General features: G+C 43.2%; 1 protein-coding gene across 6 annotated transcripts in view; it reads left to right on the top strand.

Moving 5' to 3' along the window:
• The window catches only part of pcnt (pericentrin), a 323,443-nt gene that overhangs the window by 46,806 nt on the left and 263,869 nt on the right, over positions 1 to 12,768 (top strand). For all 6 annotated transcript variants that reach the window (XM_048534231.2, XM_059647013.1, XM_048534228.2 and 3 more), the window contains 2 exons: positions 2,530 to 2,694; positions 10,479 to 12,653. In XM_048534231.2, coding sequence (XP_048390188.2) covers positions 2,530 to 2,694; positions 10,479 to 12,653 — 2,340 coding nt within the window. The remainder of the gene's footprint in view (positions 1 to 2,529; positions 2,695 to 10,478; positions 12,654 to 12,768) is intronic.

Below are 12,768 nucleotides of genomic sequence, written 5' to 3'. Positions count from 1 at the left end.
ACTTCAAGTCTGGCCTTGCCAATGATGTACTTATTTCTATTAAGAGTACTTTTCCATTCATTTCTCAGTAATGGAAACTAAATGATGTTTGCTTTTCTGATTGTCTGTTATGCCTGATCAAGAATACCCAGTTCTCACTCAATGCACATATTTCAAATCTCTCAGCATGACAAAGTTATTTTGCTTTTTGACTTCCCTTGTCAAAGTAGATGATTCACATTTCATCAAATTATATTCCATTTGCCAATATTTTGCCCATTCACCTAACCAGGCTTATATTGCTTTTCAGCAGCAAATTACTGCAAATGCTGGAATCTGTGCAGGAGATCACAGCAGCCAGGCAGCATCCATGGAGAAAAGGCAAGCTAGCATTTTGACTGTGATGAAGAGTCATCTAGACTCTGCGTTAGCTTGCTTTCTCTCCATGGATGCTGCCTGGTCCACTATGATCTCGGGTATTCCTTTGTGGTCTCTTTGCAACCCCTTTACCACTTACTTTTTGACCTAATTCTCTGTATATTTGAATGTTTTGTAAACATTCATATTGGTTGTAAATAAATGATATTGCAAGTACTGATCCTTGTGTTACCAGGCTAGCTATAGCCTGTCAATCCAAAATGTCCTGTTTGTTCCTCATCTTTGTTTCCTGTCCATTGGATAATTAACCATTGTCTGTAAAGGATCACAGGCATCTCTCTTTTCGAGGGTAGTGGTTATACGTGTATATAGATTGAAGTGGACCACTTCATATTCAGCATGGTGCAAAGCAAGGCAGGGGCCAACGTGAAGTATGACAGTTGGTAGATTAGCCAATTTTTAATTAATGTATATTAACCAGTATCCCATGAGTCCTTGTTTTCTACAATAACCTTTTGTGTGGCAGTTTTGTTAAATGATCTTTGAAAATCAAAATGCACTATATCCATTGGTTTCATTACATCCACCCTGCTACTTACAATTTTATAAACCCAAATAAATTTATCAAACTCTATCCCTTTCATAAGTTCCAATTTGACTATATTTAATCATGCCCTTAATATAGGTGTCAGGATCTTGTTTCTTGTTTATAAACTATACATAGGACTATTAGCACCTTATTTGCTACCTTCCAACCCTTTGAATGATCTAGAATCTGAGTAATTCTGGAAGATCAAATTCACCATATTCAGTTCTTTTCTCTGCAACTAGAATGTAGATTGTCAAGCAATTACTTAGTCCAATTCATTTTGAAATACTATTTATACTTCATTTAAGTGCTTATTTTAGTTAGACTCATGGTTCTCATTGTACCTGTCTTCATAGTAGAGATGCAACTAACAAATTTATTTAATATGTCTATCACTTCTTTATGTATGTTATAATTTCTCTTGTTTCTTACGTCTAATATGCCTTTGTTTTCCCCGATCTCTTCCAGCCTATCTATACAGCTATATTCAGTTTCATTGTTCCCCAATCTACTGTAGCCAATACATCCCTGTATTACTTAATAATACTAATAAGAATAACAACAGAAGTCTAGGAGCTGTGGAAAACCATATCACTTAAAAGTTAGCATTTGTACAACAAGGTGGATAACAGAGACTTTTGGAATCTTGGGAGTTTACAAAAGACTGAATATGAAAGAAAGAAGTGATACCCAAATTATGCAGCACCTTGGTTAGATCCCATCTGGAATAAAGTTCAGTTTTGAGCAACACAACTGGGAAAGATAATATGCCTTGGAGGGGTACAATACAGATTCACCAAATGAAACCAGAGCTTGCATTGCGAGATTGGGTTACATAAACAAGGAAAATCTACATAATATTGCAAAACCAGAAAGTGATTTAATAAGATTGTTGCAATAAAACTGTATTCTCTAGAAGAGGAAATAAGGAAGTACAAATGCATAATTAAAGCTAAGGTATTCAAAAGTATTTATATTAAAAGGTTTTTATATGAAGAGTGGAAGTTAGACCTCTTCTGTTAAAGGCTGTATCTATTGAGATCCCAGAACTGGAATTGATAAATTATTGATTTAAAAAGTGTAACAAGGCATATAACAGCCACATTCATGCATAAAATTGGCTGAAGAACGATTGAAACTATGTTGGATTCATCTTGGATTGAGGTCAGCCCAAGAGCATATCATGACAACATGAAATTGAATGAATTGCTCCTTGGCATTTGTGTGCAATTGGGAAAATTACATTTAAAAAGTGTGGGGTTGCTGTTACCGAATTTTTGTACTGGGTACTTTTGGTGTTACCAACTGCATTACATATCACAAGCTAGGGCAAGTAATGTAGCGGAAAGCAGGTATGTCTCCCAGTATGGACTGGTTCCCCTCTCAATCTTTTCAGGAGGAGAAAGTGTTTAATTGAATGAGTCTTCCCAAGCAATGTGATGGAGCTGAAGCATTTGTTTCTGAGAAAGCACTTGGCTTTTTAATTCAAATATGGTGATAAAATAATTGTGAAATTTGCCTGAAGAATTTCCATCAAAGAAATGGATTCATGAAGAATTTTTAAGTGTAATATTACTTTGCAGGCAAGTGAGATCTTAAAAGACAAGAGCCCTGGATTTATGGAACTTCTTCAAGCCAAGCAACAAATCTCTCTATTCCAGCAGAACTTGAAAGAACAGAGTGAACGCATGGAGAGGTTTGAACAACAAGCACACGATTTAGAGCTTCAACTGGAATATTCTGAGCGAGTGAGTAAATGGCAAATTTTTTTCATGCTCAAGGTTTTGGCTTATTTACACAGTTCGGATTTTGCAATCCTATCTAACACTATAAATTCAGTGAAACCTGCTTTTCTGAAACCAAGGTATTCTGATTTGTAAAAATGTAAAAAAAAACTTAAATCCTTCATTTTAAGGCTGACAGAATTGAAAACTGTTTTTATGCATTGGTTAATAGTCATAGAGGTTTACAGCATAGAAATAGGCACTTTGGCCCAACTTGTCCATGCCACCCAGTTTTTTTGATTAGATTAGATTCTCTACAGTGTGGAAACAGGCCTTTTGGCCCAACAAGTCCACACCGCCCCTTGAAGCATCCCACCCATACCCATCCCCCTGTAACCCACACACCCCTGAACACTATGGGTGATTTAGCATGGCCAATCCACTTAGCCTGCACATCTTTGGACTGTGGGAGGAAACCGGAGCACCTGGAGGAAACCCACGCAGACACTGGGAGAATGTGCAAACTCCACACAGACAGTCACCTGAGGCTGGAATCGAACCCGGGATCTTGATGTCCACGTACATTGATCCCTGAAAGTTGCCACCTGGGTCATAATTAAATTGGCCCCATTTGCCCGTGTTTGGTCCATATCCGTCCATACTCATCCCATCCACATACTCGTCCAAATACTACTTAAATGACCAAATTGTGCTCACCTCTGCGATTACCTGTGGCAGCTCATTTCAGATGCTCACTTCCCTCTGTGTGGAAAAAATTGCCTCTCTGGGTCCTTTTTTATCTCTGCCTCTCACCCGCCCTCTAGTTTTAGACTCGCATGACCCTGGGGAAAAGCAGCTGGCTATCAACCTTATCTATGCTCCTCATGATTTTAAAGAACTGTATAAGTCACCTGTCAATATCTTTCTCTCCAGTTGAAAAAAGTCCCAGCCTACCAAGTCTCTCCTTATTACTCAAACTTCCCAGTCAAGGTACTATCCTCATAAATCTGTTCTGCACTTTTTCTAGTTTAATAATATCCTTTATATTAGTAGGGTGACCAGAACTGCACGTAGTACTCCAAATGTAGCCTCACCAACATCTTATACAACTGCAACAAGATGTCCCAACTCCTATACTCAGTGCAGTGCACTGACGGATGAAAGCAAGCATGTTTAAAGCCTTGTTTAATGTAGGAAAAGTTTTGGGAAGGATTATAAGAGATAGGATTTATAATCATCTAGCAAGCAACAATTTGATTGGAGATGGTCAACATGGATTTGTCAAGGGCAGGTCGTGTCCCACAAACCTCATTGAGGTTTTTGAGAAGGTGACCAAGCATGTAGATGAGGGTAGGGCAGTTGACATGGTGTACATGGACTTCAGTAAAGCCTTTGATAAGGTTCCACATGGTAGGCTGTTGGAGAAAATGCAGAGGCATGGGATTGAGGGAGATTTAGCAGTTTGGATTAGAAACTGGCTTTCTGTAAGAAGGCAACGAGTGGTGGTTGATGGAAAATATTCAGCCTGGAGTCCGGTTACTAGTGGTGTGCCTCAAGGATCTGTTTTGGGACCACTGCTGTTTGTCATTTTTATAAATGACATGGACGCAGGCATAGGTGGGTGAGTTAGTAAGTTTGCAGATGACACTAAAGTCGGTGGAGTGGTGGACAGTGTGGAAGAATGTCGCAGGTTGCAGGGAGACTTGGGTAAACTGCAGAATTGGGCTGAAAGGTGGCAAATGGAGTTTAGTGCAGATAAATGTGAGGTGATTCACTTTGGGAAGAATAATAGGAAGGCAGAATACTGTGTCAATGGAAAGATTCTTGGTGGTGTGGATGTGCAGAGGGATCTTGGTGTCCATGTACATAGATCCCTGAAAGTTGCCACCCAGGTTGATATTGCTGTTAAGAAGGCAATACGGTGTGTTAGGTTTTATTGGTAGAGAGATTGAGTTCCGGAGCCGTGATGTCATGCTGAAACTGTACAACATGCTGGTGCGGCCTCACTTAGAATATTGCGTACAGTTCTGGTCGCCCCCATTATAGGAAGGATGTGGAAGCATTGGAAAGGTGCAGAGGAGATTTACCAGGATGTTGCCTGGTCTGGAGCGAAGGTCTTATGAAGAAAGGCTGAGGGACTTGGGTCTGTTCTCATTGGAGAGAAGGAGGCTAAGAGGGGATTTAATAGAGACATACAAGATGATCAGAGGATTAGATAGGGTGGACAGTGAGAGTCTTTTTCCGAGGATGATGACGTTAGCTTGTATGAGGGGTGATAGATTTAAGACAGATGTCAGAGGCAGATTCTTTATTCAGAGAGTGGTAAGGGCGTGGAACGCCCTGCCTCCCAATGTAGTTAACTCAGCCATGTTAGGGCATTTACACAGTCCTTGGATAAGCATATGGATGATGATGGGATAGTGTAGGGGGAGGGGCTTAGATTAGCTCACAGGTCGGCCCAACATCGAGGGCCAAAGGGCCTGTTCTGTGCTGTATTGTTCTAATGTCCATTGTCACCATCCTGTCTACTTCTGATTCCACTTTCAAGGAGGTATGAACCTGTGCCCTAGATCACTTTGGCCAACCAAAATGCAACACCTTGCATTTATCTAAATGAAACTCCATCTACCATTCCTTAGCCCACTGGCCCTGTTGATCAAGATTTTGCAGTATTCCCAGATAACCACCTTCACTATTCACTATGCCACCAAACTTGGTTCATCTGCAACCTTACTAACAGTACCCACTAAATTCTGATTCAAATAATTTATTACAGTGCACCTAGCACTGATCCCTGTGGTCACAAAGTTGAAAAACAAACCTGTACCACCACCCTCTGTCTTGTACCTTCAAGCCAATTTTGAATCCAATTGGCTAGCTCTCCCTGGATCCTGTGAGATCTAACCGTCCTGAATAGTCTACCATGCACCACCTTGGTTTGTAGTTATCTGGAACTCACGGTGTTAAAAGCTGGTAGTGACAGGAACCATCAAGGCACTTGAAATATTGGGTAGGCACAGTAGCTGGGTGGTTAGCACTGTTGGCTCGCAACACCAGAAACCCCGGTTTGATTCCACCCTTGGATGACTGTCTGTGTGGAGTTTGCATGTTCTCCCTATGTCTACATGGGCTTCGGTGGGATGCTGCAGTTTACCCCACAGTCCAAAGATGTGGAGGTTAGATAGATTAGCCATGCTAAATTGCCCCAAAGTGTCCATGGATTGTAAATTAGATGAATAGCTATGGTAAATGCAGGGTTAAGGAGACTGGTTAGGCGGCTGAGTCTGGGTGGAATGCTCTTTGGGGGGGTCTTTGCGGATTCGATGGGTCAAACCAAGATAGGACTTGTACAGTAAATGGTAAAGTCCTGAGGAGTGTTGTGGAACACAGGGACCTAGAAGTATAAGTACATAGTTCATTGAAAGTGGCGTCACAGGTGGACAGGGGGGTGAAGAAGGCATTTAGCATACTTGCCTTCATCGGCCAAGCCATTGAGTGTAGGAGTTGGGGCATTGTGTTACAGTTGTATTAGTTGTTGGTGAGGCCACATTTGGAGTAGTGTGCACAGTGTTGGACACCCTTTTATAAGAAAGACATAATTAAACTGGAAAGTGTGCAAAGAAGATTAACTAGGATGCTGCTAGGAATAGTAGGCCTAAGCTACAGGAAAAGGTTAGCCAGGATAGGACTTTATTCCGTGGAATGTAGGAGAATGAGGGGTGAGCTTATTGCGGTGTATAAAATCATCAGTGGCATAGATAGAATGAAAGCACATAGTCTTTTTCCCAGAGATGGGGAATTGAAAACTAGAGGGCATAGGTTGAAGGTGAGAGGGATAGATTTAAGAAGGACCTGAGGGGCAACTACTGTGGCCCTCTGGCCCGGATCCTGAAGAAAATTTTAACCATTTGACGGAAGCTTGGCTTTATTTTGGGATTTTGCTGTGGGCTGATCTAGAGTCCGTCTGTTTAGTTTAGGATATGTCCTGAGTGTGGCTGTGCAATTGCCTTTTCTCAAGTGGTGCCCCTCAAACTCAGTTAGATTGGCGAGTGTGTCCATTTCCATTGGCATACCCTGCAACTCACATGCTCCACTTATCGCATTTTCCGGTGGTAAAGCCAATTGTACTGCCTGTTTGAAGTCTGGTTGACCTTCACCAGTAGGTGCTTTTGCATGGTTACATCATTAATCCCATATACCAACCGGTGTCTCAGCATCTCATTAAGGGTTAAACCAAAGACACATGCCTCTGCCAGCCATCTTAATCCAGTTAAAAATCCTGATACAGTTTCCCCTGGTTTTCAAACTGCCAAGTAAAAATGATAGCATCTCAGGATTAGAGGAGGCTTGAGGCCATAATATCGGTTTGCTAAATCTGTCAGCTCATGAAAGGTTTTAGTATCTGGTGTGTCAGGGAAAGTTGGGCTCCTAGTAACCGAAAAGTTGGGAGGCGATGGTCTAGTGGTATTATTGCTGGACTGTTAATCCAGAGACCCAGATAACATTCTGGGGACCTGGGTTCAAATCCCACCATGGCAGATGGTGGAATTTGAAGTCAGTAATGAAAATCTGGAATTAAAAGTCTAATGAAGACCCTGAATCCATTGTCGATTGTCGGAAAAACTCATCTGGTTCACAAATGTCCTTTAGGAAAGGAAACTGCCATCCTAAGGGGGTGGCCATGGGCACCCGCATGGGCCCCAGCTATGCCTGCCTCTTTGTAGGTTACGTGGAACAGTCCCTCTTCCGCACCTACACAGGCCCCAAACCCCACCTCTTCCTCCGGTACATTGATGACTGTATCGGCGCCGCCTCTTGCTCCCCAGAGGAGCTCGAACAGTTCATCCACTTCACCAACACCTTCCACCCCAACCTTCAGTTCACCTGGGCCATCTCCAGCACATCCCTCACCTTCCTGGACCTCTCAGTCTCCATCTCAGGCAACCAGCTTGTAACTGATGTCCATTTCAAGCCCACCGACTCCCACAGCTACCTAGAATACACCTCCTCCCACCCACCCTCCTGCAAAAATTCCATCCCCTATTCCCAATTCCTCCGCCTCCGCCGCATCTGCTCCCACGACAAGACATTCCACTCCCGCACATCCCAGATGTCCAAGTTCTTTAAGGACCGCAACTTTCCCCCCACGGTGATCGAGAACGCCCTTGACCGCGTCTCCCGCATTTCCCGCGACACATCCCTCACACCCCGCCCCCGCCACAACCGCCCCAAGAGGATCCCCCTCGTTCTCACACACCACCCTACCAACCTCCGGATACAACGCATTATCCTCCGACACTTCCGCCATTTACAATCCGACCCCACCACCCAAGACATTTTTCCATCCCCTCCCCTGTCTGCTTTCCGGAGAGACCACTCTCTCCGTGACTTCCTTGTTCGCTCCACACTGCCCTCCAACCCCACCACACCCGGCACCTTCCCCTGCAACCGCAGGAAATGCTACACTTGTCCCCACACCTCCTCCCTCACCCCCATCCCAGGCCCCAAGATGACATTCCACATCAAGCAGAGGTTCACCTGCACATCTGCCAATGTGGTATACTGCATCCACTGTACCCGGTGCGGCTTCCTCTACATTGGGGAAACCAAGCGGAGGCTTGGGGACCGCTTTGCAGAACACCTCCGCTCAGTTCGCAAAAAACAACTGCACCTCCCAGTCGCAAACCATTTCCACTCCCCCTCCCATTCTCTTGATGACATGTCCATCATGGGCCTCCTGCACTGCCACAATGATGCCACCCGAAGGTTGCAGGAACAGCAACTCATATTCCGCCTGGGAACCCTGCAGCCATATGGTATCAATGTGGACTTCACCAGTTTCAAAATCTCCCCTTCCCCTACTGCATCCCTCAACCAGCCCAGTTCGTCCCCTCCCCCCACTGCACCACACAACCAGCCCAGCTCTTCCCCCCCACCCACTGCATCCCAAAACCAGTCCAACCTGTCTCTGCCTCCCTAACCGGTTCTTCCTCTCACCCATCCCTTCCTCCCACCCCAAGCCGCACCCCCCGCTACCTACTAACCTCATCCCACCTCCTTGACCTGTCCGTCTTCCCTGGACTGACCTATCCCCTCCCTACCTCCCCACCTACACCCTCTCCACCTATCTTCTTTACTCTCCATCTTCGGTCCGCCTCCCCCTCTCTCCCTATTTATTCCAGTTCCCTCCCCCCATCCCCCTCTCTGATGAAGGGTCTAGGCCCGAAACGTCAGCTTTTGTGCTCCTGAGATGCTGCTTGGCCTGCTGTGTTCGTCCAGCCTCACATTTTATTATCTTAGAATCTCCAGCATCTGCAGTTCCCATTATCTCTGCCATCCTTACCTGGTCTGGCCTATATGTGACTCCAGACCACATCAATGTAGTTGAGTCTGCACTGTCGTCTGGGAAATTAGGAATGAGCAATCAATGCTGCTTAGCCAGTGATGCCCTCATCCCGTTAATGAATAAAAAAAAGCTACGGATCCTCAAGCTGTCTGGAGAATTACTCATTGCTTTTCATCTGCCCCAATGTCATTTGCTAGGAAAAAAACGCGTTCATTCCACATACTGGGACAAGTCTTTGATTGAATGACTCAAGCTCCCCAATAACGGCATCATGCCATAAAAGCTTACCCCAACTTAAAGACTACTGCTGTGAGAGTTTCTTCGGGAACGTAGTTTAGTTTTGTTGTCACTGTTTTTCTGGTAGGCTGGTATCCTGTCATCCAGTCACCTTTATTTACACATGGAAAGTCTTGTTCTGGTCTTGCTCCGAGTGTTGGAATGTCTGGCATTCCTCTTTTTATCCATTTGCTAGGGCTCCCGGATTGAACCAGTTTAATATCCCGAATTAGGGAACTCATACTCTAAGGTCCATCTGGCTGACCTCATTACAATCACTACATCATGCAGACATGGGGAGAACATGAAAACTCCACACAGACAGCCACCAAGGCTGGAATTGGACCTGGATCCCTGCCACTGTGAGGCAGCAGTGCCAACCACTGTGCCTCCCAGTTTTGCTGAGCTCAGTTTATTGATGGGTCAAAAGAAATTAGATTTTGAGGTCTTTGCTAATGACATATTGAAGAAAGGGACTTAAAGTATTGTGAATACATGATGTGATCAGAGGGAAATGAAGTGGAGGTTTGGAGGAGCATGAGCATCCATGAGTTATTGGAGAATGGCATCCTTGACACCTGAAAGAAAGAGAAAAAAATCCTTTGGAATAGCAATTGCTTCTCATTCAACTATTTGCACATCCTGTGAGTGAAGTTTTTTTTGTTCTATTACTAGTTCCTTTGTCGTGCACCACCAGCTCTCCTGTTGTTTGCTGTGCCTTCTATTCTGTCAAAGACCTACCTTCCTTTGTGCACCCTCCCTCATTTCAACCACTTAAGGCCCATTACACTTCTTACTTTTCTCAGTTGTTACGGATTAATGAGATGAAGCATTAACTGTACTTCTCTTTGTTAAGGTGCAGCCTGACCTGCTGAGTATTTCCTGCATTTTCTATTCTTACGTAATCAGGTAATGGGAATTTGATTAGCCCAATGTGGCATTTAAAATGTAAGAGGAAGAATAGAAGGAGATGAGCAATTTCATTAGTTTGAAGACTTTGGAAATTAGTGAGTAGAGTAGAAACAATGCAGTGAGTGAACAATTTCCATTTTTTTCACTCCCCATTTTCCTGAATAGCACAGTTGATTTACTAGATCAGTGAACACAGTATATGGTTAGACACAATAATATAATGATTTTCATGTCTTTTCCTATGTTGATCTACAATTACTTCTCTTCTTTTAAGACTGCAAAAGGCAAAGACAGCTGTCTTGCTCAGATGGTTGAACAACAGAAAATTACAGAACGCACTGTGCTGCAATTAAATCAGTGGGTGGAAGAAAAAGATGAAACCATTAAAGAATTAAAAGAAAAATTGGACCTTAAAGACACTGCCATATCACATCAGCAGCACTCACTGCTTCTCCGGGATCAAGAAATTGCTGATTTAAGAAGAGACGTTGAAAATGCCACTAAACAAAAGCAGTCTTTGGGAATAAATGGAGGACAAATTGACATAGAAAACATGCAGAAACAATTTGGTCAGAAGGAAACCTCGTTGTATGTGGAGGAACTGAGGTTTGATTTGGGGACAGATCATAGCCAGGAACCAGATTGGGAGATGCAGGGGCTCGGTGGACAAACAAATGTTGAGGTTGACATCTTCCAAAGCCAGATTCAAAATCATTCTGGTCCCTGTAAACAAGTGCTAATTTTAAATGCAATGATCATTGATCTAAATCAAAACCTACAAGAATCCAGTCTTGAAAAAAAGAGACTTCACCAAGAGTTAGAAAAGATGATGGTGTCTCAACAGGAAAAAATTGAAATTCAGGAGAAATATAAATTTTTGGTTCAGGATCTGGAAGAACAGACAAATCAGTATAAATGTGAAAAAGAACATTTAAATAATGAAATTCAAAAGCTCAGTGCTTTTTTGGCCCAAGAGAAGGAAAACAATAAAGAAATGAGACTACAGCATGAGCATGAAATCACAAACTGCAATATCAAGTTGGAGATGATGGAGAAAGAGAAGGATGAAGTGCTAAGCCGACTGGCTGAATCTCAAGAAATAGAACTTGAGCAACTTAAAACCAAGATGCTATTCAGTCATGAAGCTGATTTGTCCAAACTTAGGGAAGATCTTGAAGCACAACACAATCTAAAAACTGGAGAACTGAGAAAGGAATTGAAATGTCTGAAAAAGAAATTGCACGGCCAATTACACCAAAATGATATCATTGAGAATTTTGAAGCAGTGAATGATGAAAATGCCATGTTAACTGAACAATGTACAGAGCTAACAAAACAGTTGCAACAAAAGGAAATGGAGCTAGAAAAATTGCACATGGAGGCTAAGATGTCAGCCAGTGAAACTCAGGAAGCTGTCCAGAAGTGGAAAGCAGTCACTGAGGAATTGTCAAACTTACATATAGAAATGGAAAAGGAAAGTACTGAACGGCTACGTTGTGAAGAGGAAATAAAGCAGCTAATTCTTGAGAGCAAAGGAAATATTCAGGAGTCTGCAACTGAGCAGAAAAGCATGGTTTCCCCAATGGAAAAAGTGGAAAAAGATAAAGAAAGTGATATTATTATGTTAAAAGGGATGGTGCAAGATCTGGCACAGGAGAAGCAGTTGTTGTTGGCACAGCTACGAGAACAGGAACAGCTAGTCAAAGGAGTCCAAGAGCAAAAGCTAGCTGCAGATTCAGTCACCAGTGAAGTTCAAGCTTTGTTCGGCCGTCAGCTTGCTGCATTGCAGACCCAACGAGATCAGCTACAGGCTCAGCTTGAGGCTCAAAAAGCTAAAAGTCAAACAGTGTCTGAAGTCCTGGGGCAGAAGACCATGCAAGAATCATCTTTGCGTGAAGAGCTCAAAGAACTTCGATCAGTATTGAGTAAAAGTGAGCAGTATGTATATCAGCTGACTGAAGAGAAAATCAAACTTGAAAATAAAGTATTGTCGAACGCAGAGGATCTTTCTAGGATCGAAGAAGTACTGAACGGAATCAAATCTGAAAATAATTGTCTGAGGAAAGACAAGACAGATTTAATGCGTAAGCTCCAAAATCTGGACTGTACAACACAGTCTGAGATTCTAGCCTTGGGCAGTGAGTTGAAGGGAAAGGTTGCAGAATTGCAAAAGCTAGAGGTGGCCATGGAAGAACAAAAGGCTCAACATCTTCAGGAACATACTGCTCTGAAATTGGAGGTCAGCAGTGAAAGAAAGATTCAACAGAAATTGGAACAAACTTTCAATGAAAAGATACAAACTATGCTTGAAGAGCAGGAAGCGAGGCTTGAGAATGCAGTGCAGCAGGCTCGGGCAGATGTGACCAGCCGCTATGAGGAAGAACTGAACCAAATGGAACGGGTGCATCAGTCTGACATGAAGAATTTGAAACTGCACCATCAGAAGGAGGTATATATGGTTTTGCTGTACAGCTGTACATCACGCCAGGGAGGTGATGGCTTAGTGGTATTACCCCTGGACTGTTAATCTGGGGACCTGCATAATGTTCTTGGGACCTGGGTTC

This window comes from Stegostoma tigrinum, chromosome 7 (assembly GCF_030684315.1).
Source record: "Stegostoma tigrinum isolate sSteTig4 chromosome 7, sSteTig4.hap1, whole genome shotgun sequence".
NCBI lineage: Eukaryota > Metazoa > Chordata > Chondrichthyes > Orectolobiformes > Stegostomatidae > Stegostoma > Stegostoma tigrinum.
This window is presented reverse-complemented; position numbering and strand designations above follow the sequence as displayed.